The sequence below is a fragment of the Aspergillus caelatus genome (assembly GCF_009193585.1).
Source record: "Aspergillus caelatus strain CBS 763.97 unplaced genomic scaffold BDV27scaffold_10, whole genome shotgun sequence".
NCBI classification, from domain to species: Eukaryota; Fungi; Ascomycota; class Eurotiomycetes; order Eurotiales; family Aspergillaceae; genus Aspergillus; species Aspergillus caelatus.
The window spans coordinates 212,406-237,981 of NW_022475273.1; the positions used below are offsets into that span (position 1 = coordinate 212,406).

General features: G+C 50.2%; 13 protein-coding genes across 13 annotated transcripts; 6 read left to right on the forward strand and 7 right to left on the reverse strand.

The window, feature by feature from the left end:
- Positions 1-324: 324 nt before the first annotated feature.
- Positions 325-3,329, forward strand: BDV27DRAFT_120613 (uncharacterized protein). Its single transcript, XM_032065153.1, has one exon. The coding sequence runs from the start codon at positions 596-598 to the stop codon at positions 2,906-2,908; it is 2,313 nt and encodes a 770-aa protein (XP_031932714.1). The 5' UTR covers positions 325-595; the 3' UTR covers positions 2,909-3,329.
- Positions 3,330-3,381: 52 nt separating this feature from the next.
- BDV27DRAFT_120615 (triose-phosphate isomerase TPI1) lies at positions 3,382-4,790 on the forward strand. Its single transcript, XM_032065154.1, has 6 exons — positions 3,382-3,558; positions 3,677-3,959; positions 4,022-4,096; positions 4,183-4,295; positions 4,357-4,571; positions 4,630-4,790. Exons 1-6 carry the CDS (start codon positions 3,521-3,523, stop codon positions 4,656-4,658), a joined length of 753 nt encoding a protein of 250 aa, XP_031932715.1. The 5' UTR covers positions 3,382-3,520; the 3' UTR covers positions 4,659-4,790.
- An 85-nt stretch (positions 4,791-4,875) lies between these two features.
- Positions 4,876-6,433, reverse strand: BDV27DRAFT_120616 (mitochondrial distribution and morphology protein 10). The gene is made up of 2 exons (XM_032065155.1): positions 6,247-6,433; positions 4,876-6,182 (listed from the first exon to the last, which is right to left on the reverse strand). Exons 1-2 carry the CDS (start codon positions 6,341-6,343, stop codon positions 4,930-4,932), a joined length of 1,350 nt encoding a protein of 449 aa, XP_031932716.1. The 5' UTR covers positions 6,344-6,433; the 3' UTR covers positions 4,876-4,929.
- Positions 6,434-6,608: 175 nt separating this feature from the next.
- Positions 6,609-7,808, forward strand: BDV27DRAFT_1913 (ribosome assembly factor MRT4). Its single transcript, XM_032075956.1, has 2 exons — positions 6,609-6,913; positions 7,045-7,808. The coding sequence occupies exons 1-2, from the start codon at positions 6,720-6,722 to the stop codon at positions 7,592-7,594; spliced, it is 744 nt and encodes a 247-aa protein (XP_031932717.1). The 5' UTR covers positions 6,609-6,719; the 3' UTR covers positions 7,595-7,808.
- Positions 7,809-8,334: 526 nt separating this feature from the next.
- Positions 8,335-9,965, reverse strand: BDV27DRAFT_1917 (U1 small nuclear ribonucleoprotein 70 kDa). Its single transcript, XM_032075960.1, has 4 exons — positions 9,579-9,965; positions 9,391-9,518; positions 9,218-9,314; positions 8,335-9,125 (listed from the first exon to the last, which is right to left on the reverse strand). Exons 1-4 carry the CDS (start codon positions 9,838-9,840, stop codon positions 8,464-8,466), a joined length of 1,149 nt encoding a protein of 382 aa, XP_031932718.1. The 5' UTR covers positions 9,841-9,965; the 3' UTR covers positions 8,335-8,463.
- A 148-nt stretch (positions 9,966-10,113) lies between these two features.
- On the forward strand, positions 10,114-10,781 carry BDV27DRAFT_1927 (mitochondrial 54S ribosomal protein mL43). The gene is made up of 3 exons (XM_032075961.1): positions 10,114-10,187; positions 10,247-10,329; positions 10,391-10,781. The coding sequence occupies exons 1-3, from the start codon at positions 10,149-10,151 to the stop codon at positions 10,680-10,682; spliced, it is 414 nt and encodes a 137-aa protein (XP_031932719.1). The 5' UTR covers positions 10,114-10,148; the 3' UTR covers positions 10,683-10,781.
- A 193-nt stretch (positions 10,782-10,974) lies between these two features.
- BDV27DRAFT_1932 (putative RING finger domain protein) lies at positions 10,975-12,374 on the reverse strand. The gene is made up of 3 exons (XM_032075963.1): positions 12,228-12,374; positions 11,301-12,128; positions 10,975-11,247 (listed from the first exon to the last, which is right to left on the reverse strand). The coding sequence occupies exons 1-3, from the start codon at positions 12,273-12,275 to the stop codon at positions 11,101-11,103; spliced, it is 1,023 nt and encodes a 340-aa protein (XP_031932720.1). The 5' UTR covers positions 12,276-12,374; the 3' UTR covers positions 10,975-11,100.
- Positions 12,375-12,665: 291 nt separating this feature from the next.
- On the reverse strand, positions 12,666-14,550 carry BDV27DRAFT_120621 (WD repeat PRP19 family protein). Its single transcript, XM_032065156.1, has 5 exons — positions 14,492-14,550; positions 14,385-14,429; positions 13,897-14,335; positions 13,378-13,841; positions 12,666-13,316 (listed from the first exon to the last, which is right to left on the reverse strand). Exons 1-5 carry the CDS (start codon positions 14,502-14,504, stop codon positions 12,853-12,855), a joined length of 1,425 nt encoding a protein of 474 aa, XP_031932721.1. The 5' UTR covers positions 14,505-14,550; the 3' UTR covers positions 12,666-12,852.
- Positions 14,551-14,684: 134 nt separating this feature from the next.
- Positions 14,685-15,537, forward strand: BDV27DRAFT_120622 (DUF4604 domain-containing protein). Its single transcript, XM_032065157.1, has 2 exons — positions 14,685-15,003; positions 15,060-15,537. The coding sequence occupies exons 1-2, from the start codon at positions 14,973-14,975 to the stop codon at positions 15,524-15,526; spliced, it is 498 nt and encodes a 165-aa protein (XP_031932722.1). The 5' UTR covers positions 14,685-14,972; the 3' UTR covers positions 15,527-15,537.
- Positions 15,538-15,659: 122 nt separating this feature from the next.
- On the forward strand, positions 15,660-19,619 carry BDV27DRAFT_120623 (GTPase RIA1). Its single transcript, XM_032065158.1, has 6 exons — positions 15,660-15,981; positions 16,061-16,081; positions 16,154-17,091; positions 17,142-18,668; positions 18,728-19,050; positions 19,107-19,619. The coding sequence occupies exons 1-6, from the start codon at positions 15,919-15,921 to the stop codon at positions 19,484-19,486; spliced, it is 3,252 nt and encodes a 1,083-aa protein (XP_031932723.1). The 5' UTR covers positions 15,660-15,918; the 3' UTR covers positions 19,487-19,619.
- Positions 19,620-19,854: 235 nt separating this feature from the next.
- Positions 19,855-21,109, reverse strand: BDV27DRAFT_120625 (exosome non-catalytic core subunit CSL4). Its single transcript, XM_032065159.1, has one exon. The coding sequence runs from the start codon at positions 21,035-21,037 to the stop codon at positions 20,264-20,266; it is 774 nt and encodes a 257-aa protein (XP_031932724.1). The 5' UTR covers positions 21,038-21,109; the 3' UTR covers positions 19,855-20,263.
- Positions 21,110-22,086: 977 nt separating this feature from the next.
- On the reverse strand, positions 22,087-23,336 carry BDV27DRAFT_152935 (zinc-binding alcohol dehydrogenase family protein; the record flags this gene model as incomplete). The annotated part of the gene is made up of 5 exons (XM_032071677.1): positions 22,087-22,292; positions 22,346-22,905; positions 22,962-23,078; positions 23,134-23,156; positions 23,217-23,336. The coding sequence occupies 5 exons, from the start codon at positions 23,334-23,336 to the stop codon at positions 22,087-22,089; spliced, it is 1,026 nt and encodes a 341-aa protein (XP_031932725.1).
- Positions 23,337-23,998: 662 nt separating this feature from the next.
- BDV27DRAFT_141121 (uncharacterized protein) lies at positions 23,999-25,102 on the reverse strand (the record flags this gene model as incomplete). Its single annotated transcript, XM_032069776.1, has 3 exons — positions 23,999-24,150; positions 24,194-24,758; positions 24,788-25,102. The coding sequence occupies 3 exons, from the start codon at positions 25,100-25,102 to the stop codon at positions 23,999-24,001; spliced, it is 1,032 nt and encodes a 343-aa protein (XP_031932726.1).
- Between the last annotated feature and the right edge of the window lie 474 nt (positions 25,103-25,576).

A 25,576-nucleotide genomic window follows, 5' to 3' on the forward strand; every position in this document is an offset into this window, starting at 1 on the left:
TGTTCACCTCGTGTTGCAGGGCGCTATCTGGAGAAGGAAGTGAAGAGAAAACAACAGGCACTGGTGCTCGGTGCTCTTCTGAGATCTGGACTTTTGTGTGTAATGGAGGGTGAATCCGCCAATGATGGTGAAGAGAAATACTAGTCTTATTCTGGTTGAAATCACCCTGGGAGGTCGGGGATTTTCCCTGCCGTCGGACGTGCAGTCATCAAAAGCTAAAGATGACCAGGCAGAAGTACAGTACATTACAAGGATCTTCCACGGTCTGAAACACAGCCATATTATTATTATTATTATTATTATTATTATTATTATTGTGTTTGTCCTAGACTTGCCGAATATCTGGACCTGAAAAAGCCGACTTACCCCTCTTGAGTAGGTCAGATAGGAGAAGAAATATATTATAATATGCTTTGACCCTCGACTTCTGTTCGAAGACTTTCTTTTCCTTTTGCTTCTTTCCTGTATAGTAGTCTTTCTGCCATATACCTCCTTGTCCGATTTGTCTTGCGATTGTTTGTCTACGCACGGCTTACTACGTCTGGTCTTACTCATTGACGATCTGCTCCTGCTACAGGCGGAGTCCTTCGGGGAAATGGCGGTCATTAACCAGAAAACCACGCCGTCGGCGCCTCCCGCCCACCATGCAGCGGTTCAACAGCCGGTGAATCCAGCTCTCTACCCAGCTGTTTACCAAGGACTCCCAGCAGGTCTCTACCATCCGTCGGCGTATCCGGGGGCCTATCCATTCGCCCACTCAGCAGCGCGCCAAGCTTCCTATCCCACACCTCACCCAGTATCTCACGCGACAGCTCACCAGGCGTCTCATCCAGCACCTCATCCAGCAGGCCATCCAGTTATCCACCCTGGTCATCCAGGAGGTCACCCTGGAGTCCATCCTGGAAGTCACAAAGTGGGACACCAAGGAGGCCAACAAGAAGGATACCCCGGGGCCTCTCGTGCGATCCATAATACCGCCCCGCGCTCTATAGATCCCGCCAAGGTCGCCGAAGCAATGGCCCGCCAGCATGCCACTACAGAGAGAGCAGCCTCAGGCAATCGGCAGAAAGCGTCCGACTCTACCCCGGCAAAGGACTCCACCGCGGCAAAAGTAACAGACTCGCGCCCATACTTTTATATTGGGTTTACCTTCTTCAAGAAAGATGCGACCCCTGGTCAAAAGCCCACCTGGAACCAGGTGGAAAGGAGCCAAATGCATCTGACGCAAGCGGAGTTGATCGGCATGGTCCAGAAACGGGCGAAGAAGCTCCCCGGCGTCCAACAGTACCAGTCCCTTTCAAAGGCAAAACGCACCCATGTGGACCAACTCATCAACGAGCTCAAGAAGGAGGATTCTCACCTAGAGTGGACTTGTGCATATGTCAAGGAAGAAGAACGACAGATGAAAGGCAAGAACAATAAGCGCGGAGACTATGAGACCGTTTCCATGGACGTTGTGATCATGGGGAAGCCTATTACCTCTTCGCGTCCCAAGGTAGCGCAAGTGGAGTTCGAGTTACCTAGCAAACCTAAGGAGAGGGTTGAGCCGAAGGCCGAAAATCCCGTGGTCATCGATGAACCTCGGCCATTGGACGCGGAAATTGAAACTGTCCCTCAGTGGACAAGGCCTAATATGGGCCATGCACAACAACCCCCCATGGTGCAGGTGCACAATGTCCCACGGCAGCTTAACCCTGAGTTCACTCAGCAAGCTCCGCCACCGCCGCCACCCCCTCCTCAGCCTCAGGCACAGCAGGCAGGGGGAAGGCCATTGGTTAACCATGGACATCTGCCACAAGGAGTTCCGGCTCATTTCTCTTTCGGGGTCCACCCACAGGCAGCCATGCCCCACGTCGCGCGGGCCGCTCCAGAGAAGGGTCCCGCAATTGATGCCCTAAAGGAACATGCCAGAGGCGTGGCGAGCGCTGGCGTACAACCACAAATGCCTCACGTCGCAAGAGCTGCTCCTGAGAAAGGCCCCGCTGTTGAGGTCCTGAAGGAGCATGTTAGAGGGGTCCCTGTGGGTGCGCACCAGCGTCCACAGGTAGCCATGCCCCACACCGCGAAGGCTGTTCCGGAGAATGGCCCAGGTAGTGAGGTTTTAAAGGAGCATGTCAGAGGCGTTCCAAGCGCTAGTGCGCAACACCTAGGAATCCATCACCTGTACAGCCCAGCCGGGGGGGCAGTAACTAATAACAAGCCCTCCCACCCCTATGAATCTCGTTCCTTTGAGAATGTCGCCCAAGGAGGTAGTGTCAAACCACCCAACGTGGTGGACCCAGAGTTAGAATTGGCCCCCGACTCCAGCAGTATCGGGGATGACGATTCTGAAATATTCGACTTTGAAGACGTTAGCTCAGTTACAGATGACTCTGAACATGAGGGAGAGACACGCAAAGAAGCGCAGCCCTGGCGTGGAAGTCTCTTTCGCCGGCATTCCTCTACTTCAAGGCGCCCTGGGCCATCTCGATACCGCTCCCACTACCGGAAACAACCCTCAGGTGCATCTGACAACAGGCAGGGTCGCACCAAGTACCCAAATGATTATGTCGATGTGATACCCGCCGACAGCAGGGATTCCGACAAGCAACTATGGAGGGTCCATAGCCGAGAAGTTGCTCGGCAGACCCGAGATCGCCCGAAGATTATCCACGCCCCTGTTAGTTCCGAGGATTTGGATACACCCGAGCTCGACGAAAGATATCGTGGGTCACGAGCTCGCAACGATATCCGTACCCGAATTCTCGATGATCGGGAAGCACGACTCGAGCGCCGAGAGAAGCAGTTAGACTATCGGACGCGAATGCTGGATGTGTTAGATGAGAGGTTGGACGATGCCTTGCGCCGACGTATGTCCCTGAGAGATGCTGGTCCATATTACTCTCGACAGTATTATGAAAATTATTAATTTTGAGTTTTTCTTTTCCTTTCATTTTTTTCGTTACATGATTCCCCTTTTTGTTTGAATGTTCCTGTTATCCTCGGGCCGCTTTTTTCTGTTAGTTTCTGTTATTCTTTTCGGGTGTGAGTGGGCGGCGGATAGACACTAATAACGTCATTCACCGGGGACCGTTTTGTATACCAGCGTTTGTCGAGATCTATTGCGTTTAGTGTATACGTTCCATGTGTGTATTTTCTCAAAAGAAGTTCGAATGAGTCATGAATATGAGATATGCTCTGCACCTTACCGCACTATAACTGGGATTATTGCATAGGATGGATCCGTAGAGAGGACAGGATGTTCAGGACCAAGTCAGCAAGTTGACAGCGCATTGCATGCACCCGGTGACGAGAACTTATCGATAAGCCCCACCAATGCCGGCCTGAGGCAGTCGCAACCCCGCCATGGAGTGGGATTGATTTGGTTCGTTTTTCTTCCGTCTTCTACCATTTATGTCATCGCTCTTCCCCGTCGTCTGATCTTCCTCTACTCTTTCTTCCCATACTCAACTTCACAATCACACTGTCTTTCCTCAACCAAACTCGTCGTATCTTCCTTTCACATAAACACACATTCAAAATGCCTCGCCAATTCTTCGTCGGTGGTAACTTCAAGATGTACGGCATCACCCACTACCACCCACCACTGCTGCCCCGCAATGCCCCCTCTGACCTGATGCCACACCAACAACCACCAGAAAGCTAACGGACACCCTCTGTCTCTCTTGCAATACAGGAACGGTACTGCGGAAAGCATTACCTCCATCATCAAGAACCTCAATGAGGCCAAGCTCGACGAGACCACCGAGGTCGTCGTCTCTCCTCCTGCTCTCTACCTGACCCTCGCCCAGCAGGTCGCCGACGCGAAGAAGGTTGCCGTTTCCTCCCAGAACGTCTTCGACAAGCCCAATGGTGCTTTCACCGGTGAGATCTCGGTTTCCCAGCTGCAGGATGCCAAGATCCCCTGGGCCATCATTGGACACAGCGAGCGCCGTGTCATCCTGAAGGAGACCGACGAGGTTTGTTTATTTCCCTATCTTGCAGCACATTCGTTAGCGATTGAGTCACTAATTGGCTTTAGTTCATTGCTCGTAAGGTTAAGGCTTCCATTGACGGTGGCATTAGCGTCATTTTCTGCATCGGTGAGACTCTTGAGGTATGGCTCATATGTCCACTCTCCGCTCTTAACCTTTCCCTATTGGAGAGGATTGCATGATCTGGTTTGATTAATGTCTTATGTAGGAGCGTGAGGCCAACAAGACCATTGAGGTCGTCACCAAGCAGCTCAACGCTGCCGCTAAGGAGCTCACCAAGGAGCAGTGGACTAAGGTCGTCATTGCCTACGAGCCCGTCTGGTAAGTACCTTCTTTCTTGACATCACGTCGCCCTAGACTGTGGTGCTAACAGGTACAACAGGGCCATCGGTACCGGCAAGGTCGCGACCACCCAGCAGGCCCAGGAGGTCCACGCCGCCATCCGCAAGTGGCTCGCCGAGGCCATCTCGCCCGAGGCCTCCGAGAACACCCGTATCATCTACGGTGGCTCCGTCAGCGAGAAGAACTGCCGCGAGTTGGCCAAGGAGCCTGATGTCGATGGCTTCTTGGTTGGCGGTGCCAGCTTGAAGCCTGCTTGTACGTTCTTTTCTATCCCCTTCTTGTGTATTTATAAGATGCTAACGTTCAATTGCAGTCGTTGATATCATCAATGCTCGTTTGTAAGCAAATGGATGGTGTTAATATAGGCTATAATCATTTTCTGGTTCCTTTATCGATAAATTTATGACGTTCCAAAATTAGTTCTATGATCCAAATATCAAAATGAATATAGAGGTTTTCATATTTCAAGAAAACATATCACACGGCTCATCTATCCCGCTCTAACACTAAATATATACATCCATGCACAAAAAAAAAAAAAAAAAAAAAAGGGCCACCTATACAACGGACCAAACACCCATTATCTGAGAAAACCAAACAATTAAGAAGAGGATTAAGAAGAATAAAGTACCGAAACACCCACGCCCCTCCAATACGACGGCACACCACCACCACTACTCTGTCCCGACCCAGTCGCAGCAGTCGCCCACGACGAAGACGAGAACGAACTCGGCCCTAATCCCACTCCAGCACTCACCAAAAGCTCCTTCACGCGCCCCTCCCAAAGGACCCGTACATTCCACGATTGATCGACCCGAATCTTCAGAACAGAGTCGGTCGCCTCCTCCTCATGCCTCTCCTTCGGCTCAGTAGGCAAAGAAGGCAGAGACAAAGGCTCAGAAGCGCGCATCTTCCGTCTCGCCCACTCCAACCCATCATCTTGTTTCCTCGATTTCCGCCACAGTTCACAACCAGCTACCATCTCACTCTCCCAGCTGTAAACATTGAACCCGAAGCGGGAACTAAACGCCAGATTGGGTGATGCACGAAGCGAATACGTTGTCGACAAGGAACCAGTCAACGGCGTCAGCGTTAAGGTAAGCGTATACGGAAATGTAGAGATAGGGGTACTCTGATTCGCCGTCGCAGACCCCGTCGCCGTCGATGCAGGCACATCCGTCGCAGCGGGGAGCGTACTAAACCTCAGACCGGTAGACATGCCAATAAGCGATGACACAGGCGAGTAATATGCCTCCGCGCCGGCTGATAGAAGCGATAGGCGCGGCGCGGCGGTATCTGTTGCGGAGCGAGGGTCGGGCCCGAAGTTCCATAGACCTCGCCAGCCGAATAGCGCATTATCTGTGCTGAAGAGGTATTCGTTGCTGTATTTACCGGTGTCGTGGGACAACTGGGTGAGGAGGGATGCTTGCGGCGCGGATTTGGAGAGCGGGGGCCCTCTCGTCGAGCAGACGGCTAGTGTTAGATGCATGGTCGGGGAGATGCGACGGAGGAAAAGGGCGTTTAGGGTTGTTGGGGGTGGGAGGTGTAATGTTGCGTGCAGCAGGGTGGGCTTGCTGGCGAATGACGGTTGGACATTTTGAGGATTGTCGAGGATTGAGTTCCAGTTCCAGTCTTCGATAGGGGCAATTGGGGGCGTTACTTGACGGTAGCCTGGGGATAGCTTGCGAAGAGGGATTAAGGCGCTCCGGCTTGGTGTATTGGTGAAGGGGACGGTGCTGTAGAGGTAGGACACTGAGCCGTCGATTAGGCCTACTGTGCCGAGGGTATAGCTGGTTGCGAAATTGGGGGTCGATAGAGATGAAAGATGCACGCGTAGACGCTCGGGGGTTGAGAAATCCAGGAGGGCTGTGTCTCTGTTAGTTAAAGGGATCTTTATTAAAGAATAAGAGAGAAGGCATTGGGTCCTTACACTGGGCTGTGGCCGTCAGCGACGAGTATGAATTGTCGCGATTCCAGTTAGTCCCCTCGGCGAACGCGAGTTGGATATAATCCATGAAGTCGAGCATTGTCGGCCAATGACAGTAATTGGTATAGTACGGTTAAGAGAAAATCAAAATCAAAGCCCCCACAGCTAGATCATCATGGACCAAGGCGAGAATATGCCAACGGTCTAATCAAGACTTCGCGGTATGTCAGTCGGCGGAGGCATTTACAGCTGATTTCCCCATGCAGTTTAGATCTAATCGGATAAGCCCCGCATCAACAATATTCCGACTGTTATCAGTGAAGAAAAAAATAATTGATTTTCGACCTCCTCCAAGTCGACCCATTTCCGCGTTTGTATATAAAACCCATTTTCTCCATCCACCGGGTCCAAGAACGTCGGGGTGTCAATAATTTCAAACCCGAGTTTTCGAATTTTTCACCCACAACTCCGCCACAATGCCTCGCTCTAAGCGCGCCCGCGTCGTCCACGAGACCAAGACCGCCAAAAAGTCCCACAAGGAACAGACCAGACGCTTGTACGCCAATATCCGGGAATCTGTCGAGAAATATGACCATCTTTTCGTCTTCGGAGTTGATAACATGCGCAATACCTACTTAAAGGATGTGCGCACTGAGTTCGCTGATAGCCGGTGAGTTTTTTTAACCTTTGCGGGGGATTGTTCATATTTTGATATTGGACTTTCTTGGCCCGTGGACATGGAAAATTGGAATATATTACAATGCATGAATATCCTAGGATCAATGGCTAACATCTTTGCAGTCTCTTCTTCGGCAAGACCAAAGTCATGGCCGTCGCACTGGGCCACAACCCCGAATCCGAAGCAGCCACCAACCTGCACAAGCTCGTTCCCTATCTGACCGGTGCCGTCGGTCTCCTCTTCACCTCTCGCGACCCCGAGTCCGTCACCAACTACTTTGACTCCTTCCGTCCCTTGGACTTCGCCCGCGCCGGAACCGTCAGCACCCGGTCCTTCAGCATCCCCAATGGCCTTGTGTACTCGCGCGCCGGCGAGATCCCCGCCTCGGAGGACGAGCCAGTCAGCCACACGATCGAGCCCGAGCTGCGTAAGCTGGGCATCCCCACTCGTCTCGTCAAGGGCAAGGTTATGCTAGAGTTGACCGGTGACCAGGAGGCATTCCCCGTTTGCCGGGAGGGAGAGGTTCTCGATTCGCGGCAGACGACGCTGCTCAAGATGTTCGGTGTTGCTACTTCCGAGTTCCATGTTGCGCTGAAGGCTTGCTGGACTCGGGAAAGTGGAGAGGTGAAGATTCTTGAGAAGGAGCAGGGTGGTATGGAGGTTGAGCAGTGAAGTGGGGGTGGAATTTGGGGCTATAGAAAAAAAAGTCTTCTTTCTGATTCTTTTTTTATGTCTTCTCTTCTTCGACGAAATCCCCTGGGCATTTCTTGGAGTTAGGTATTGGCGCTTGCTTTTCTTCTTCTTTCTTTTTTCTTTCTCTTGTTATGAGTGGTACCCGTTTATGACGGGTTCTTCATTGCTGGATGAGCGTATGATGGACATACATGAATACCAAGCTAAAGTCCTACCATAAAATAAACCTACAGTGACGTATATATCGGCCTGTTACATGAGGATAAAATAAGACTATTCCGACCATTACCTTGATTTACACTGTACGAAGATACCTGGCATCGGTTATTTGTTGTTGCAGAAAACCTTACCTGATCTTCTTACCTGACCCCCGTAACACCTCCATGAAATCCACCTAAAGACGTTGACTACCTAAAGTACATACTTACCCCGTAAAGAGCAGTGCAAACCCTGGAGAAGAGGAAATTGACAGGGCAGAAGGACATGCAAGCAAGCAAAAGAATAACTCGATAAGGAAAACAGTAAGAAAGGGGTCGCGACCAAGTGTCCGGTTCCAGTAGACGTCGACTCTCCGGGAAGGAAACGGCCATTCCAAGGATCAAATCATGATGAGACCCCAGCGGTGTATATAGAATACCTCGATTCAGGCGTAAGATGAGGATGCGTAATGTTTCGACTGTTGTAAGTAATGGTCAAGCCTGACGGCAGGAGACCTGAATGATCGGCGTGGACCTTGCCTTACCCATTGCCAAAACAGACGATGAGAGAAACTGGAAGATCGATCAGAAATACCCACCAGCAAACCATGTTGAGTACTAAATGGGGGAAACCCTTCAGGGGCTAGGTATTCAGTATCTTCTCTTGGCGCGAGGGTCATCGTATGCATCATCCTCATGATATCGCTTGCGTCCGTAGTCCTCCCGGCCTCCGTATCGGTCACCACGATCGCGCTCGCGGTCGCGGTCCCGGTAACGGTAGCTGTCCCTGTCGCGGTCCCTGTGACGGTCACCACCATCGCGGTCCCGGTCATCCCGTCGATCGCGGTCGGAGAAGCCATCTCTTGGCCTAATGGGTTCACGGTTGCTTCCGGTTGCGCCCCGATCACGATCACCATACCTGCCACCAAAACCACCGCTTCTTCCACCACCGGGGCCAGACGGTGCGTTTGGCGGAGCTTGTCCGCCTCCGCCGCCAAATCCATTGCGGCCTCCTTGGTATCCAACACCACCACGAGGACCCCCGAAACGTTCATTACGGAAGCCCCCCCTTCCTCTACCACCACCACCACCAAAGCCACCCCGGAAGCCACCGCCGTAACCTCCAGGTCCAGAGGGAGCACCGAATGATCCAGGACCAATAGGGCGCGACGGCAGTGCCTTGGTGTAACCACGACCTCCAAGACCGCCGCCGAATCGCCGAGGCTTCCAGCCCTTGACAGTGCGACCACGTTCTACATCAACCAAGACACGTCGGTCTTTGATACGAATGCCATCCGTCTCCTTGTAGGCGGCTGGAACCATCAGAAGTATATCATGTCAGCAAAACGATCTCAAGACGCAGATACCTGTGGCCAATAAAGGTGTTGGTTATTTGCAGTAATACCTTTCATGTCCTTCTCGCGCTCGTAAACGATAAAAGCGTATCCCCTATGCGGCTTCTTCGAACCCTTCGGGGTTACAGTGTCTTTGACGATCCGGATCTAGATAGAGTCAATGACATCAGTATACGAGAAACTAAACGAAGAAAAGCGAAAAGAAGGGTTGTAATAGTATTACCCTCTCAATAGGTCCAAATCGGCCGAACTCTCTTTCAAGATCGGACTCCTTGACATCGTAACTAAGACGGGACACAAAAAGCGTTTTGAAAGGGTCGCCTCGAGCTTGCGGGTCGTTCGAAGGGTCGACTAGAAGGGTCAGTATTTATGCGCTCAGATGAAACTACAGAGTTAAGGGAGATAACACACATGTATGAATGCCTTCTGTCAAGTGTTTGTCGATGTTTTCCTTCTTCTCCTGCTTTTGTCGCAACTTGCGCTGGATCCAGCTCTCTGTAGCATTGTACGGGTACTCCTCTTCGTACTCCTTCAAGTCCGGGAGATACTGTGCGATACCGCCGAGTGTACTCTTCTTACAGTCCTCTGGTGCACGGTCAATGGGAGTAACATAGCGTAAGGGTGGACGAGGCTGAAAGAGGGCGAGGAGCGGAGGGGGGAGCTTGTCCGTCATCTTTGAGCCCTCAGTCAGTTAGTAGTAGAGCACAGTAGGACAAAATGAGGGTTCGATTCCCATGCGCAATGGGCATAAGCAACGATGAGCGTTGGAATTATTCTGAGACACTACCGCAGGTCTCGTTTGTCAAGTTCGCGTTCCTCCGTGACTTGGCAGCTCAATTGCAGTTCTGGAAGACGCTAGGCGCGCTAACCGACATAGCCGCGAACCAATGACAGCCATGCCCGGAGGTGCTGAAAAGTGAACTATCTCTCCGTGGACCGATTTTCGAGTGATTGTATCAATCAAATAAAGAATTACAGAAAATGCCTGTACAAGGAATTAGAGCAGTTACCTCAGCCAGAGTATGTCTAGCTCCTCCAAATCTGGATCTGTGGTGCTCACAATAGCTAATGGTTCGCAGAATGGCGTGGGTGCCTTTATTTTGCAATGCAAGCGTTTGGACTTTCACTACTGCGACTGGGCTGGAAGTTCCCGCGGGATGGTGTATGTCCTTTTCCTACGAGGTAAAACTTGGTCATTGATGCTAACGGTGGTGTTACTCCAGAGCTTTCCTGAAGAACACTCTTCCCTCCTTCGCCAAAGCCAACCCTCAGATTGAAATCCGCGTATCGCCACGGCCACACAAGCACCCTGTAATCAAGGGCCACTACATCAACGGACGTGAAAAAGCGGTCTGTGTCCGCAACCTCGAGCCCGAACAGATCTTCCAGAAGGCGAATTTGTTGAAGGAGGCCAGCGGAGAGAAATTGAAGCGTACCAAGAAGCCCGTCACAAGTATCAACGAGAGTGTCAGAGGCATCTGGTCCCCGTATCACGGAGATGTCAAGACTGTCTAAAGCGGTGTTTTTGGGTTTACTGCGACGGTGTTATTTTCTGGATTGCGACGCTTCCAGCTTGTCATATTCATACAATGTATTATGGGCCTCTATTTGTTTTGTTCTGGGAAACCAATGCTTTTATGTTAAAAGAGTATGTAGCATATGTATGTACAAAATGCATTGATCTTAATTATTATCAGGTTAATAGGAATCGCAACCTATTGAGGTAGCTCCGAAGTAACCAAAAACGTATTCTATGGTTCAGTAGCTAGTAACCGAACGATGGATCTACCCGCAATCCATATAATATCCATCCCATCAACCATCAATGCAATAAGGGTATCGAAGAAGTAGTAAACCAGACCAAGTAACCGCCCACCTAACACCGGAATCATGCAAACCTTGTATAAAACAAGGGGAGGAGAGAATATATGTATCATAAATAGATCTGGAACATCGATTTTGGTGCACTGACAGCCTTCCCACAATCCGCCACTTGACACTTAGAAAATGGCTTCACAGGCTGCGATGCCTTCTTAGCGTTCGATTTGGACCTATAGGTGGCACACTGCCCGCAATAAACCTGGAATAGATGTTAGAGCCGGTTAGAAGAAGGCGCATTATGGGCATACGAACATGTCCGCATTGCTTTACCACCCAAATCTGTTGTTGAATCTCATCACCCGTACCGAGTTCTACATCACAATTCGGACAACAGACAACCTCGTCTTCTACCAGGTTCCTTGTGAACCCTTCCGGCGGCGGGCTAGGTGGCTTGTATGTTGGCCGTGACCCTCGATCCGGCGAAAACCCTTGAATTTGATAATCCATTGCCAGGGGACCGTCCATATCTAAATTGATCGTCAGATCAACTGCTCCGCCTGATCTATCACCGATCCAAAATGTCTCCACATCTTGTGGCGGGTGACGGGCCCCCCTGGTTCTCCATCCAGGACCCCTAGAAAATAACCCTCTACCAGGAAAATGTTGAACCCTGGGATTATCTAACCGTAGGAACCGTACAAGCCCGGAGCCGAAATCAAAGCCTCTGGGCTGTGGTGGCGATGGTCGAGGCAGCTGGGGCCGAACGGTGGCACCCACGAATTGAACTTCTGGACTGCTAGGAGAGTCGAGGTCAATTGTATTATCCGGTTCATCTTCGAGATCCACAACATCTGCCATGATATCCCTTCCAAAACGGGGCTGTCTAGGTCGCCGCGATGTCGCCCGAGAACTCCTATCTCGCTCTTGTGGAGGCGAATCCGGTTCATTTGTCAAATCGATCACTTCATCTGTCTGAGGGGAAGCCGAGACGACAGGTCTCCTCATGTCGAGACCGTCCCCGGCGTACCTCATGGGTGGCAACCGGTTGGTCGGAGCTCTGGAGGACGACGGCTCCCCATTTTGTGAAAAGAAACGGCGACTGGGTGAATGAGACGTTCGGGACATTTGTTGGTGATTACGCTGTAGTTTCATGATAATTGTCAGCAAGCGCTCGTCTCTCTAGCATTGGCACAATGGGTGCCCCGCCTCTCGAAGGTAGCGGAAAGGTATGAGGCGAACCTTTCTTGGCCGTGCAGCCACAAACTGCACACCTGAGTCGTCGTTCATGTCAAATTCCTTGGGCCGAAGTCCAGCAGCGGGGAGAACTGAGTGGCCGGGAAGAATGAAGATGAAGAGGGTGAGAAAGGCGTGGGAGTCGAAATCGAAGGAGCGATACAGCTGGTGGAAGGGTTCCTAATCGTCCAAAGTAATAAGTCCGGAGCCGAGTCCTTGCGGTGGAGAGATGACATGATATATGCCGCCCTCATCAGCAGTTGGCCACCGGTATTTGAGACTCCCGATAAGATAAGTAAAAGTGCACGAAAGAAATACGGGAAAAGAGAACGAGGAAGTTGAAACCCCCTCCCCCATGTCACCAGATCTACTCCTAAATTAGGTCCCGATCACTGGCTGAAACAACATTTATATTATTAATGTGACGGCTGCCGGTAGCATGTTTTTGGTATGTGTTAATTTCAACTCCTGGTAACAGCAGTACATCCAAGACAGTAATCTATTGTCTTTTATTCTTTCAGTTCGTTCTTCTCTCTCCCAACTGTGAAGTTCAGGTGACAAACAGCATCCATAATTTCAAGAACTAAAAGTACAAACTCAATGCTTTGGTTTTCTCTGAAAGGTATCATTATTACTGTGCCCCCAACATTGTGATTCCACCATCACGGTTCAAAGCCACAATACTTTGAGCTGCAACACCCCACGACACGGCAGCTGCAGGCACAGCGCTTCGCAGTGGTTCCGACCATGACTTAGTTGACTTGGTGTACTGCTGGACGGTCAACCCGCTAGGTCCGCCAGTGAGTAGGAATTGCCCGGTGTAATCCCAGCTGATAGAATCAATCTGGCTGCCGGTGTCCAGAGCTTTGACTTCTGATGCACTGCGGAGATCCCAAATAGAAACAACTGTAGAACTTTCGGCGACCGCGGCCATGAATGTACCATTTTCGGAAAAGAACAAGCACTTGACGGGTCCAGACATAGCGAAATTAGCGGCAGGCGAGCCGTTCTTGACATCGAAAATCTTGATCTGTCCATCCACGCCACCGGCAGCAATAAGATGGCCATCGGGGTGGAACTTTACGGAAAGAAGAGCTAAAAAGGAAAATTGAGATTAGCTGGTGGACAAAAATTACATTGGCGGTGATATACTCACATGAGTCGCTGAAGATCTGGGTAATCACGGAGTTGGTCGCCAAGTCGTAAAGCACGTAACTCTTGTCAGCGCCAACGGAAGCAACAATGTCGCCAGTAGGGTGCAGGGCGAGCGCAGTGGCTGCACCAGCATGAGAGCTGAAGTCAGCAACTTCATTGCCATTCTCGAAGACCTTCACAGAGCCGGTAGACGAAGCAACGACGGCCTTATCACCTGCCCAAACAGCATCGGTAACCGGGCCATTTGCTTGCAAACTTTGAACGACTTGCTTCTGAGATAGCGAGTAGACACCAACAACGCCGTCAGCGCCCCCAACAAGGGCAAGCTCCCCGGAGGCGTTAACAGACAGTGCCTTCCCACCGGGGTAGAGGGGCTCGGTGCTCTGAGCGGGCTTGTATGTTGAGATAGCATCGCTGGTCGCCCAGCTTTCCGGAACAGCGCGTTTACGGCGAGTCTTAGAGAGCCTATTTGCAATTAGTTACGAGGTCGGGATTCAGAAACCACAAACATTGTACATACGCTGCTTGTGTACTCTCAACACGTGACAAAACTGCCTCAGGAAGTCCATTTGAATCAACCTGCATTGCTTCACCACCACCAGACCGTGTAGCGCCGACGGACACCTTAGAAAGCGCATCACGGGCTTCATCCCGCTCCTTGGTCAGGCGCGCGATCACGCGGACCGCCGCATCGTTTTGGTAGAGAGCCGTACTCAACTCCTGGCGCGTTTGCGCCAATGTCTGTCGTAGTGTGTATGTCTCCAGGGCAAGGGCGTCCCATTCCTCTTGGAACACATTGAGTAGGGAAGGAATCGAGGTGAGTGTAGGGGGACGGGGTCGAACAACGCGGTCGGACTTGACCTCAACAAGGTCATCGGTAGAGAGCTCCTCCCCGTTCACGGGATCTTTCCCATTTTCGGCGATATATGCCTCGATGAGGCGCTTCTCAAACACACTGCCTAGTGGACGTTAGATACGGTGCGGGTGCTGTTCGAGGTTGCAACATACCGCTCTTGGGCGAGACGACGGGCACTTGTGGTGCCTCTCCCGAGACTGTCATCAGTCACCGTCAGTTTTCCATAAAAGTGTAATAGTGTATGACACTTGCTACTCACTTGCACACAGCATGATATTTCTGGAAGATGGATGGACGTGGGGAGAGAGAGAGGTGATTGCTCTTCACCACAAGAGCTGCGGCTCCTTTGGACTTTTCGACCCTCCGCCTATCTTTTGGGTTTAGCCGCAGATCTCTTGGCGGCAAGCAACCATGCGCAAACGATCAAGTTCAAGTCCACTCTTGTCCTCTTAGCTCATTGTATTTATTTCCCATGTACACTTATTCATTCTTACAACTTTGCGGCATTACCCATCTAAGCAGGCGATTAAGCTATTAGAACAATCTTGACATTGACGGACTTTGTCTGTCCCATTCGAGCTCTCTGTCTTCAATATTCCATTGATACCCGGAGGACATAAAGAGTTGAAACACTACTCTGTTTCTTTGCTTCAATATTACATGTCGCGGTAGCGATATTTCCCTTGTTATCTTGTCTAGGAGAATCTAAAACTAACAGTTTGCTGCGGGACAACTAAAACATGTCCTTCAAATCAAAGAACCTCGCATATGGTACGTTGGCTCCTTATCATCATTGCGCAGAGCTTGGGCTGATACTCTAACAACAGAGGCGAAAGAACCAGCATTCTTACAACGACTTCGGAACCAATACGGCGATACCTCCGGTCGCCTTGAGCGCCCAATTGCTCGACCCCGAAAATTAAAAGATGCCGACGATGATGATGAACCTACCTATGTTGACGAAGAGAGCAATGAAGTGATATCCAAAGAGGAATATGAAGCTCTCGTTCGCGACAGTAATAAGGAAGTCGAGGATACAGGGAAAGAAGAACCCGGCCAGGAACATCCTACATCGCAAGATAAAGGAGAGGATAAGGCAAGTACCGCGCAAGAAGCGCCCATATCAAAACAGAACATGGCAGAGATAGGAGGACCTAAGAAGCGAAAGCAGGCGAAGATTATTGGCGAGGAAGAGCCTTCAGCAGAGAAAGAAGAAACGCAGCCGAAAGACACTAGTTCTCGGAAGCCCAAACAGAAGAAAAAGAAAATCAAGCTCTCGTTTGACGAAGAATGATGAATGATGACTATCAATTTACCCAGTCATAATGTCTCGATTTGACTCATACTATGCGGCCAGCCGGCACCAGTAGAATAAACGTCATATTTGATAACAACCCGAAAATAATTAATAATCAATGAAAAATACTTTTGATGCAACGCCTCCAGGCATGATAATCCAATTATAACTTCATAATACTCATAGTCCGCTTTGGTTTGCAGTGATTTTTTGGTTGTTGAAAGGCTCTTGGCTTTTCCGCCAATATTTTTTCCATTTTTGGTCATAAAATTGAATTCTTCCGCAATACGCGGGACACCAACTAACTCAGACGTATTCTAACCACTGGAAGATCCTTGAACTGGTTTTTTCGGATTCAGGTTGGTCACTGACACCAGCCTATTTCCAAAATGCCCGTCGTAAATGTCGAGGATTTGGTCCGTCTTCAACGGAAACCCGACGATATACGGAATGTACGCAGCCCCTCCATCATCCCACTTTGATGTCACAACGTCCTTCGTATCGCGATACCATAGCTAACCACTATCGCAGATTTGTATCCTAGCTCACGTTGTAAGTAGCTACGGCTGCTAAATCCGATACAAAGTTGCTCTTATTAATTCTGGAAATTTTGAGTGGCTATAGGATCATGGCAAAACATCTTTAACCGATAGCCTTATCGCCACTAATGGCATCATCTCACCCAAGCTGGCGGGCAAGATCCGCTATCTGGATTCCCGTCCGGATGAACAGCTTCGAGGTATTACCATGGAGTCGTCGGCCATCTCTTTGTTCTTTTCGATGATGCGTCGTCCTGCTCCTGACGCTGCTCCGGTAGCCAAAGAGTACTTAATCAATCTTATCGACTCCCCAGGGCATATCGACTTTAGCAGCGAGGTCTCAACAGCTTCTCGTCTGTGCGATGGGGCCATTGTTCTGGTCGATGCTGTAGAAGGGGTCTGCAGTCAGACGGTCACTGTCCTGCGTCAAAGCTGGGTTGAGCAGCTGAAACCCATCCTGGTTATAAATAAGATCGACAGACTGGTTACTGAATTGAAGATGAGCCCAAGCGAGGCTTATTCTCATATGAGCAAATTGTTAGAGCAGGTCAATGCAGTTATCGGTAGCTTCTACCAAGGTGAGCGAATGGAGGAAGATCTCCAGTGGCGAGAGCGCATGGAAGAACGTGCCAATGCGGCGGCCGAGAAAGATCGTACCAAGAAGCAAACGCAAGATGATGAATCTACACAGGCGGGTGCAGACGCTGCGGATTATGTAGAGCGAGATGATGAGGACCTTTACTTTGCCCCTGAGAAGAACAATGTCATCTTTTGCAGTGCTGTGGACGGATGGGCCTTCACCGTCCGCCAATTCGCCACTATTTACGAAAAGAAGCTCGGGATCAAGCGTGCGGTTCTTGAAAAAGTGCTCTGGGGAGACTACTACTTGGACCCCAAGACGAAACGAGTTCTGGGACAGAAGCATCTTAAAGGGCGGGCTTTGAAGCCGATGTTCGTTCAGTTAGTTTTGGACAGCATCTGGGCTGCGTACGAAGCTACGACGGGCGGAGGTAAAGGAAAAGGGTATGGTATAACATATACTTGGGTATGGATCGCCGGCTGACAAGGAACAGTGACCCTGCTTTATTGGAGAAAATTACAAAGTCCCTGAATATCTCGATTCCGGCATATATTTTACGATCTCGGGACCCCAAGAATATAATGACAACACTGTTTTCTATGTGGCTTCCTCTTTCCACCGCAGTCCTCGTGTCTGTTATTGAATACCTTCCTAGTCCGCCAGCTGCCCAAGAAGCCCGGTTACCGGCCTTGATTGAGGAGTCGCCTGGCGCGGACTTTGTGGATGCAAAAGTGAAAGACGCGATGATCAAGTTCAAGACGGGGTTGGATGAGCCTGTGGTAGCGTATGTCAGCAAGATGGTTGCCATTCCGGAAAGTGAACTGTCTTCAAGCAAGAAACGGTCCGGCGGGACTATGTCGGCGGATGAGGCCCGAGAGATTGCTCGGAAAAAGAGAGAAGAAATAGCCAAAATGCAAGCAGAGGCTAATGGTGAACAGCAGGATGACGGCTATGCACGGATCACTTCTGCCTTCGAAACTGTTACCATTGACGATAATAATGAAGCGCCGGAAGAGGACGAGAAGGAAGATCCAGAACACCTGATTGGTTTTGCGCGACTATATTCAGGAACCCTTTCAGTTGGTGACTCTATCTACGTCCTCGCGCCGAAGTTCTCACCGGAAAACCCGAACGCTACTCCCGTACCACAGAAGGTGACTGTCACAGACCTGTATCTCCTTATGGGACGAAGTCTCGAGCCACTGAAGTCTGTCCCCGCCGGTGTTGTTTTCGGCATTGGAGGTCTTGCAGGCCATGTTTTGAAGACCGGAACCCTGTGCTCACAGCTCGAGGGAAGCATTAACTTGGCTGGTGTTTCCCTCAATACTCCCCCTATCGTCAGGGTTGCTCTAGAACCAGCCAACCCTTCCGATCTGGGCAAGATGGTTACCGGTCTGCGGCTCCTCGAACAAAGCGACCCTTGCGCGCAGTACGATGTGCTCCCCAACGGTGAGCATGTCATCCTAACAGCTGGTGAACTGCATCTCGAGCGTTGCTTGAAGGACCTCCGCGAACGTTTCGCCAAATGCGACATTCAGACCGGCCAAACAATCGTACCATACCGCGAAACCATCGTCAACGCACCGGAAATGGCTGCACCTAAGAACCCAGATTTAGGACGGGGTGGTGTTCTGGCGGTTTCAGCATCAAAGCAGTTGTCTATCCGGCTACGTGTTGTGCCTCTGCCTGAAGTCGTGACTGAATACTTCACTAAACATGTTGGAACTATCAAACGACTACAATCTCAGCGGCACGCAGCGACAGAGGACAAGCTAGCCAACGGAACGCCGGAGAGCACTCAGCAAGTGGAGACCAGTGACGCAACAGACGAAGCCCGCGAAGGAAGTGTGCTCTCTCTCAAGGACTTCAGGGATGAACTGAATAAGATCTTCGACGAAGAAGTGAAAGAGGACAAGGAACTATGGAAGGACGTCGTAGACAGAATCACGGCCTTCGGCCCAAGGCGAGTGGGACCGAACATCCTAGTAGATGCCACCGCAGTCAACACTTGCGAGAAATTGTAAGTTTAATCACGAAACCCGGTAACATTCACACGTGACATAGACTGACAAGTAACAGTTTACTGGAAGATCCCAAGCAACAGCCCACCGTCAACACAGAAACCAGCAGCCGCGAAGCACTGATCGTACGTGACTTCTGCGACAAGATCACGTATGCCTTCCAACTGGCAACCGGGCAGGGCCCTCTCTGTCAAGAGCCCATGCAAGGAACAGCCGTGTTCCTAGAAGAGATAACCGTCAACGCTAGTGAGGAAGAGCTTGATCTCGGTCGCCTGACAGGAGAGGCAATCAGACTAGTCCGTGAGAGCATTTCTCAAGGGTTCCTCGACTGGAGTCCCCGAATCATGCTCGCCATGTACAGTTGTGAAATTCAAGCATCAAGTACGCACCCCCTTTACCCTTCCAAGTTACACAGAGTATATGCTGACCCAAAACAGCCGAAGTCCTTGGTCGTGTATACGGTGTAATAACCCGACGCCGCGGCCGCATCCTCTCAGAGACCATGAAGGAAGGTACCCCCTTCTTCACGATCCTGGCTCTGCTCCCCGTTGCCGAGTCTTTCGGATTTGCCGAGGAAATTCGTAAGCGTACCTCGGGTGCAGCGCAACCACAGCTTATCTTCGCTGGGTTTGAGGCCCTCGACGAAGACCCCTTCTGGGTTCCGGCCACCGAGGAAGAATTGGAAGATCTAGGCGAGTTAGCGGATAGGGAGAACGTGGCGAAGCGGTACATGGATGCTGTGAGAACTCGAAAGGGACTGGTGGTCCAGGGAAGGAAGTTGATTGATGCGGAGAAGCAGAAGACGCTGAAGAAGTAAAACGAGGTTCGTTATTTATACTTGGGTGGATTTATAGTACGATAGATGAAGCAATTGGATATTGCGGATGGTATACATGTACATACAGTACAAAAAAAAGTTATTTGGATCATTACAATATTTTCCATTATTGCGTTGGGTGTGATTACAATGTTCTTGAAGATATTGTACCCTTGATTGTAGCAGCTCCATTCCACGATATAAGAGAATGGAGAATCATAACGTGGGTTGTGGAGATAAGTATTTTCCTACACTAGATACTGTTTATCTTCCTCCGGTTACAGTTCAGCACGGAGAAGGCCAGAACCTTGGATACTATGGAGGTGTATGTAAACAGCGATTTGAGCGCCTAGCCTTTCAGGACTGTCTAGATGATCAAAGAGCTATTGTATTCTCTTGAATTAGCTTGTTCGTAACTCATTACACATCGTTGAATGTGAAGCACAAAGCACTGGTAGACCAATACTTCTAATATGTACAGCAGTAGTATGCAAGATGATGGAGCGTGTGCTCCGTGAGAAATGTCCAGAGCATCTCAACTCTAGTCGTATAGTCTGTCTAAGACAGTTCCGAGCAGGAAGCGGCACAGTTCTTCTGGAAGAGAGAGGGGCCAACGGATCTCTCCAGCCCTCTGCGCCGGCACGCGACTCTCCGAAGTACCGAGAAAGAGACGCCACATAAGAGCCTTTCTTAGCCCTGTAATGATAAGAAAATGAGGGGGGCAAGAAGCATCAGTAAAGCCAACCGACAAATGCCACCCCAACTGGATCAACCTCATCAAAACGGTCTCGCCACCTTCCTCAACTCCGCCTGACCGGTGACAGAATCCCTCATTTCCTTCCAGCTAACGGGGAACATCATATTTCCTGCTTCACTACGAGCCATAACAACGCCAAGATCGTTGCGCGCAGTCGTCAAGTAGTAGAAACTCTGGTCACCGAGGGAAATCACGGTTCCACGAACGATATCACCAACGCGGAACATCTCGTCCATAACGACGCGGTCTTTCTCAACAGCGCGCACATCTTCCTTCCGGATAAGAGCCTGGAAGCGGAGCTCGTCGGAACTGCTATGGTTCTCGGGATTGGCGGCGGAGGAGAGAATCGCCTCAATGTTGTCGTTATCGGACGTCGTCTGTGAGGGGTTGACACCCTGGGTGCTGCCGGATTCATCCAACACAACGAGGATAGACACCGTAGCCTGACGTTTCTGGACCCTCGTCACGCGCGCCAGCACCACTGAGTCGACTGCGGGGAGGGTGTTATATTTCAGTTTGGGCTTGGGAGCAGAGGAAGATGCCGCTGACTTGGCGCCGGGTGCTGTGGTCACGGGTTTGGGAGCATTGCCTGTTCCGGGAGCTCTGATCGAGCGAGAGACGCTTAGAGTAGCCTTGCCTTTGGAGCCTGGTTGCGCCGGTTCGACGACGACTGGGCCGGCGATGGAGGCGTAGACATTGGATTGTTGTACGTGTGTGCCTGGACCGGCCGAGTAGGAGGTCACTGAGCCCAGGCGTTGGCCTGGAATAGCCAGGGCTGGGAGTGCGCTTGTCATTTTAAGACAATGGCACCAAGAAAAGAAGTAAATAAATGATTTGTATGATGAAGGAAAACTAGACCTTCGCTCTGTTGAGGGAAAGCGAAAACTTGTCGGCGGTGGAGAAAAGCTTTCCCGGTGGGTCCACTACTAGCTCGCTTCACCGCCTACCGACTACGGAGTGATCTACTGTATACTGTGAGGTCCCTTTAGTAGGGCTTCACTGGAGTGGTCTACTCGCGTCTTTCTTAGATTCGATGTGTCGAATACAGCTTACAATAGTACCACTGGGCACTTACCAGAGCATAATATAACCCCTACCGCAATCTTTCTACTTGCTTAAGGTGTTGTCATTGCAAGCCTTGCTCCTCGGATACTACATTGACAACCTGTGCTGTCCGGTAAGGGCTCTCACCTTACATAGTCCAGGGTTAGTGTGTCTCCCCTATATGGCTGAAAACGTATGGTCCTAGAGCTTGATGAGACTAGGCCTATCGTGACTCCAGAGGCCAACTGCAAAGTGCACCGATTTCGCTTTGATGTGTTATTTTAAATCATGTTGCGGTAAGTATGGGTTCGAACATTGCCTCTTAAGGCTTTGGCGTTGAGCGTAAGTGGTTATTTGACACTCACAGATCTGTCTCGCTATTGGCCATGCCTTGAGAAGCTGCAATAATCGATGTTTCGTTCTCTTGGAAATACAAATCGATGATTGAATAGCAAGTCTAGACAGTCAAGCCAATGCTGCGCTCTGGGCTGGGTCAAAAGAATGCGTGGATCAGGAAATGATATAGATTTTCGCATGTCTGGCGCTAGTGAAACTGACTTATAAGCACTCGAACATGCCAGTTCTCAAGAAAAGATTCCCCGCGAGCTGACCGGAACCCCACAAGCAAAACAGATGTAAGAGTGTAAAGTATAGGCGAGGGTTGTCACCTCCCCGCACACCTGTCGCGGAGTGGTATATCTCTCACCACCCTAAGATATCCTTGAGTTTGCGTCTGGTCTGAGAAAGGCTCGACATTATACTAGAATCATTTGCGTTAAACAATTAAAGCGCCCATGGCCTAGAGAATAACAACAATCTTCTTAGCAGAAACTCCAGCTTTCTGCACCTTCAGCCCATGCTCAATTTCACTCAACCCATGACCTACAATCACAGGGTCAGGCTTCGCCTGTAACTGTCCACTGGCCAATGCCTCGGGCACAAACTTCCCCCAGATAACTTCGCCCATCTCTTCATTCGGGGCTGTGGCGATTTCATAACAGAATACTGGGAACATTAGCGCTCTGCACGACTATGCGTTATCATGGGATATAGCATACCAAAGATGGGGTCAAACCCCTCTGATGGCTTCTCACGAGCCAGCACAGCAGCAACTTTGACCTGGCGGCCTACACGCTTCAGAATTTCGGTGATCGGCTCAAAGCTGGGTTCTTCGGAGATGGCATCGTAGACTCCAGCGAGGTCGCTGCCTTCAAGCTCCTTGACAATATCCTCGACTACAGAAGGGGATCTGTAATCAAACACGGCACTGGCGCCCATGGCTTTGACAAACTGATGATTAGCTGGAGAGGCTGTGGTGATTACTCTCAGCCCCGAAGCAACGGCGAATTGGATAGTGACTGCACCGACGGAGGAGGCCCCGCCCCAGATGAGGAGCGTCTTTCCGGTGGGTTTAGGGTTTGACGACGGCAGGTAAGGAAGACCGAGATATTTAGGAAGGTAAAGGCCAGCTGTCGCTGTGGAGACAGCCACAGGTAGCACAACGGCTTGCTCGAAACTCATAGAATCCGGAATCACAGATGTGAAGACTTCCTCGGCGATTGGGTAGAGCTGGAATGCACCCTTTGCAGGGTCTTGGTCTCTTAATGACTGGGAATGTCTATCCACGCGTATCAGTAATGGTGAACGTTCTAGTGGTCCGCAGAGCCAGCTTACGAAATGACACGTTGGCCCTTCTTGAAATGAGTTACTTCGTCGCCAACTTCTTCAACTGTTCCTGCGAAATCAATTCCAATTACGATCGGCCATGTCCTAACGAAAGGTGCACCAGCCCTAAAATGTTAGCGTGCGGGCTGGTTAAAGGCTTGTGTATTTGTCGGTTGCTTACTGGATCTTCCAGTCCGCTGGGTTCTGGGTTAAACCGTAAGTACCTTTGTGAAAGCTCAACTAGATATGACATGATGGACTTACAATTGCCACGGCTTGGTTCTTGATGACCAGTTGCTTAGGGCCGGGTGTTGGCATTGGCGCAGGACCAACCCGAAAGGGCTGACCTTCGGCATCGAACCAGGCAGCTTGGTTCAGAGACATAATGGATGGGATAATCAATGAAGTAGATAGTTAATGCTTGTTATTGACAGACAGAATGACTACCTCTTGAGTACTACAAAGCCTTTTTATAAAGTAGAAGTTCAAATATTAGTAGTTAACTATATACCAATATTAGTAATTCAACCTCAGTGTGTCATAAGCGGGTTTGTAATACTAAACGATACTTTTTGGCCCCCATGAGTTAAATAGCGTAATCTATAACTCAGTTAGGATATCAATCGATCGAGATTGATTCCTAAGCTTAAGGCCGACACCTCTTACCACTAAAGCCCTAAAGTTTATGCATGCACGTTTCGTATTTAAAGTCGGGTTTAATGCTTAACTCCGGTAGGACCCCCATTTTGATCTCACAATACCTTCATTTTGCAAGAAAATTGTCATTTGTCAGCTCCGACACGCAAATTTTGGTAGAATGGTGTGGCGATGACCTTCTCAAAGCTCGTAATGTCAGTTAGGCACAATGGCTCGCCGCCCTGATGTCGTTCGTGAGGTTGCTCTGTGTGTAGTATGTACGTATTATGTGTCGCTTTCTACGAGACGTTGTTTTCTGACCCCATAACTTCAGGACCTAAGCTTCATCAGGTTTCTACTATGCGGTCTAACAAGACAAAGAGCGAACGTCGTCCTACCTTATAACCCTATTACAGCATCGCCCGTGGAGCTACTTTCGTTTCCGAAATTGTCTGCAGCTTCTCATAAACTAGTTCCTCAAGCTGTTTCCACACTGGGGAATCATCCCACGATCCTAGCTGCTTGATCGATGGCAGAGCCACTTGGGCCGCATCCTCGCAAGCTTCGTTTGGCACAGCACTGGGCAAATATGGGATAGAAATCACACTCAAACGGCGGTCCGGACTGGACAGGGATGGAGAGCACCGGCTTTTCGAACGTACAGTCCCCAGAACATATGGGAATGGGGTTGTAGGGGGCATGGCTGTTGCAGCTAATATCACAAACTACGGATAGATTCCGGGGCAGCCTCAGTGCTTCGAAGTCCACGAGTGGCGGGATTGGCTCGCTAAGAAAGATGCAGTTGAGGAGAATGTCACTCTCCAGGATCTCCTTGTAGGGTCCTGGTCTGGCTGTATCGGCCTGAGTCCACCGGACAATTTGGGAATCTGGAATTCCCAACTGATGGCAGGCATGTACAGCACTGGATCCGCAACGAACCTGGGCACCGACGACGGTAGTGCGAGGGAGACGCCCGGCGAATTCGACACCCCTGCGGAGGTATTCTTGCGCTTCTTGAACGACCATCTCCGAGTTGCTGTACACGGGCATGGGAGGCATCGTGGAGACATCCTTGTGCAATAGTTGATGCGCCCAGGTTTTGATGGCGAGAGCTGTCCCAAGTAGGCTGGAGTGGTACTCGTACATCATGGAATCCAGGCCGCTGGCATGCTTGAGCCAACCGATGTCCAGTAGAATACCACCGCCTTGGGCGTATTGTAGAAAAGTTTCTCATACGAGCCTGTTTGTTCTTTGTAAAAATGGCCTGCATAGACGTGAAGATGTTGAAGTGGAAATCTGTCTATCTGGACCTCTTTAGTGCCGATGATGATGTGGTCCAAGGGTGCATTTGGCCAGGAGTACGTAGGGACCATGGTGGCGCCGGCGGCTTCATACTCGCTATCTGCGAAGCAGCGGACAAGACTACTCTCTACATTTATGGCAAAGCCATTCTCAATCAACTCCTTGGAGGTCTTAGGAGATGAGTGCACGGCATCCAATGGGCGGGTCCTCATGTCGTAGGTGTAGAACTGGGTTGCTAGGTATTTTGCCTTCTCGGGTTAGCTTCAAGGTTGTATTTGATAGGCAAGCTCGGCACAGTATGAAGCAGGAAATCCATCAATGTTAAATAGAGATAGTCTAGAAGTTGATCGAGGACGGAGCCAAAGACCACTCATATATGCAGTATAGGTGACATTCGAGTAGGTTTTTGACTTCTGCTTCCGACAACCTTAATCCGAGGCCCATTCGGAGTTCAATGTAACCTAAGGGTAAAGGGTGAGCATGGAACTGCGTCATTGATATCGGAATAAATCAGAGTGTACCTCAGGCTGTAATTCCTCGATTGTTCATGGGGCGAATATCGCATCTTTCTTTCTCTCATTCTCTTTTATGTTCCTATATTTAAATTTCTTAGTGGGGGTAAACTGAAAAAGAAAAGCTGCATTTTTCACTAAGCGTCTTCATCTCTTGCTTTTGTTTATTCACTT

Excerpts from the sequence above, each read along its gene's own strand:
- BDV27DRAFT_120613 (XM_032065153.1), top strand. The coding sequence starts at position 596 with ATGGCGGTCATTAACCAGAAAACCACGCCGTCGGCGCCTCCCGCCCAC.
- BDV27DRAFT_120615 (XM_032065154.1), top strand. The coding sequence starts at position 3,521 with ATGCCTCGCCAATTCTTCGTCGGTGGTAACTTCAAGAT. Across the intron at positions 3,559-3,676 it reads GTCGGTGGTAACTTCAAGAT|GAACGGTACTGCGGAAAGCA; the intron begins GTACGGCATCAC and ends CTTGCAATACAG. Across the intron at positions 3,960-4,021 it reads TCCTGAAGGAGACCGACGAG|TTCATTGCTCGTAAGGTTAA; the intron begins GTTTGTTTATTT and ends AATTGGCTTTAG.
- BDV27DRAFT_120616 (XM_032065155.1), bottom strand. The coding sequence starts at position 6,343 with ATGCTCGACTTCATGGATTATATCCAACTCGCGTTCGCCGAGGGGACT. Across the intron at positions 6,183-6,246 it reads GCTGACGGCCACAGCCCAGT|CCCTCCTGGATTTCTCAACC; the intron begins GTAAGGACCCAA and ends ACAGAGACACAG.
- BDV27DRAFT_1913 (XM_032075956.1), top strand. The coding sequence starts at position 6,720 with ATGCCTCGCTCTAAGCGCGCCCGCGTCGTCCACGAGACCAAGACCGCC. Across the intron at positions 6,914-7,044 it reads ACTGAGTTCGCTGATAGCCG|TCTCTTCTTCGGCAAGACCA; the intron begins GTGAGTTTTTTT and ends ACATCTTTGCAG.
- BDV27DRAFT_1917 (XM_032075960.1), bottom strand. The coding sequence starts at position 9,840 with ATGACGGACAAGCTCCCCCCTCCGCTCCTCGCCCTCTTTCAGCCTCGT. Across the intron at positions 9,315-9,390 it reads GATTTGGACCTATTGAGAGG|ATCCGGATCGTCAAAGACAC; the intron begins GTAATACTATTA and ends GACTCTATCTAG. Across the intron at positions 9,126-9,217 it reads GCGCGAGAAGGACATGAAAG|CCGCCTACAAGGAGACGGAT; the intron begins GTATTACTGCAA and ends TGATGGTTCCAG.
- BDV27DRAFT_1927 (XM_032075961.1), top strand. The coding sequence starts at position 10,149 with ATGCCTGTACAAGGAATTAGAGCAGTTACCTCAGCCAGA. Across the intron at positions 10,188-10,246 it reads GAGCAGTTACCTCAGCCAGA|AATGGCGTGGGTGCCTTTAT; the intron begins GTATGTCTAGCT and ends AATGGTTCGCAG. Across the intron at positions 10,330-10,390 it reads GGAAGTTCCCGCGGGATGGT|AGCTTTCCTGAAGAACACTC; the intron begins GTATGTCCTTTT and ends GTGTTACTCCAG.
- BDV27DRAFT_1932 (XM_032075963.1), bottom strand. The coding sequence starts at position 12,275 with ATGAACGACGACTCAGGTGTGCAGTTTGTGGCTGCACGGCCAAGAAAG. Across the intron at positions 12,129-12,227 it reads TGGCTGCACGGCCAAGAAAG|CGTAATCACCAACAAATGTC; the intron begins GTTCGCCTCATA and ends ATGAAACTACAG. Across the intron at positions 11,248-11,300 it reads TGGTAAAGCAATGCGGACAT|GTTTATTGCGGGCAGTGTGC; the intron begins GTTCGTATGCCC and ends CATCTATTCCAG.
- BDV27DRAFT_120621 (XM_032065156.1), bottom strand. Across the intron at positions 14,336-14,384 it reads CGTCGTCTCGCCCAAGAGCG|GCAGTGTGTTTGAGAAGCGC; the intron begins GTATGTTGCAAC and ends AACGTCCACTAG. Across the intron at positions 13,317-13,377 it reads CCAGATCTTCAGCGACTCAT|CTCTTCTTTCCGTAAAGTTC; the intron begins GTGAGTATATCA and ends TTTCCTTTTTAG.
- BDV27DRAFT_120622 (XM_032065157.1), top strand. The coding sequence starts at position 14,973 with ATGTCCTTCAAATCAAAGAACCTCGCATATG. Across the intron at positions 15,004-15,059 it reads ATCAAAGAACCTCGCATATG|AGGCGAAAGAACCAGCATTC; the intron begins GTACGTTGGCTC and ends CTCTAACAACAG.
- BDV27DRAFT_120623 (XM_032065158.1), top strand. The coding sequence starts at position 15,919 with ATGCCCGTCGTAAATGTCGAGGATTTGGTCCGTCTTCAACGGAAACCC. Across the intron at positions 15,982-16,060 it reads AACCCGACGATATACGGAAT|ATTTGTATCCTAGCTCACGT; the intron begins GTACGCAGCCCC and ends CCACTATCGCAG. Across the intron at positions 19,051-19,106 it reads TTGTGAAATTCAAGCATCAA|CCGAAGTCCTTGGTCGTGTA; the intron begins GTACGCACCCCC and ends GACCCAAAACAG.
- BDV27DRAFT_120625 (XM_032065159.1), bottom strand. The coding sequence starts at position 21,037 with ATGACAAGCGCACTCCCAGCCCTGGCTATTCCAGGCCAACGCCTGGGC.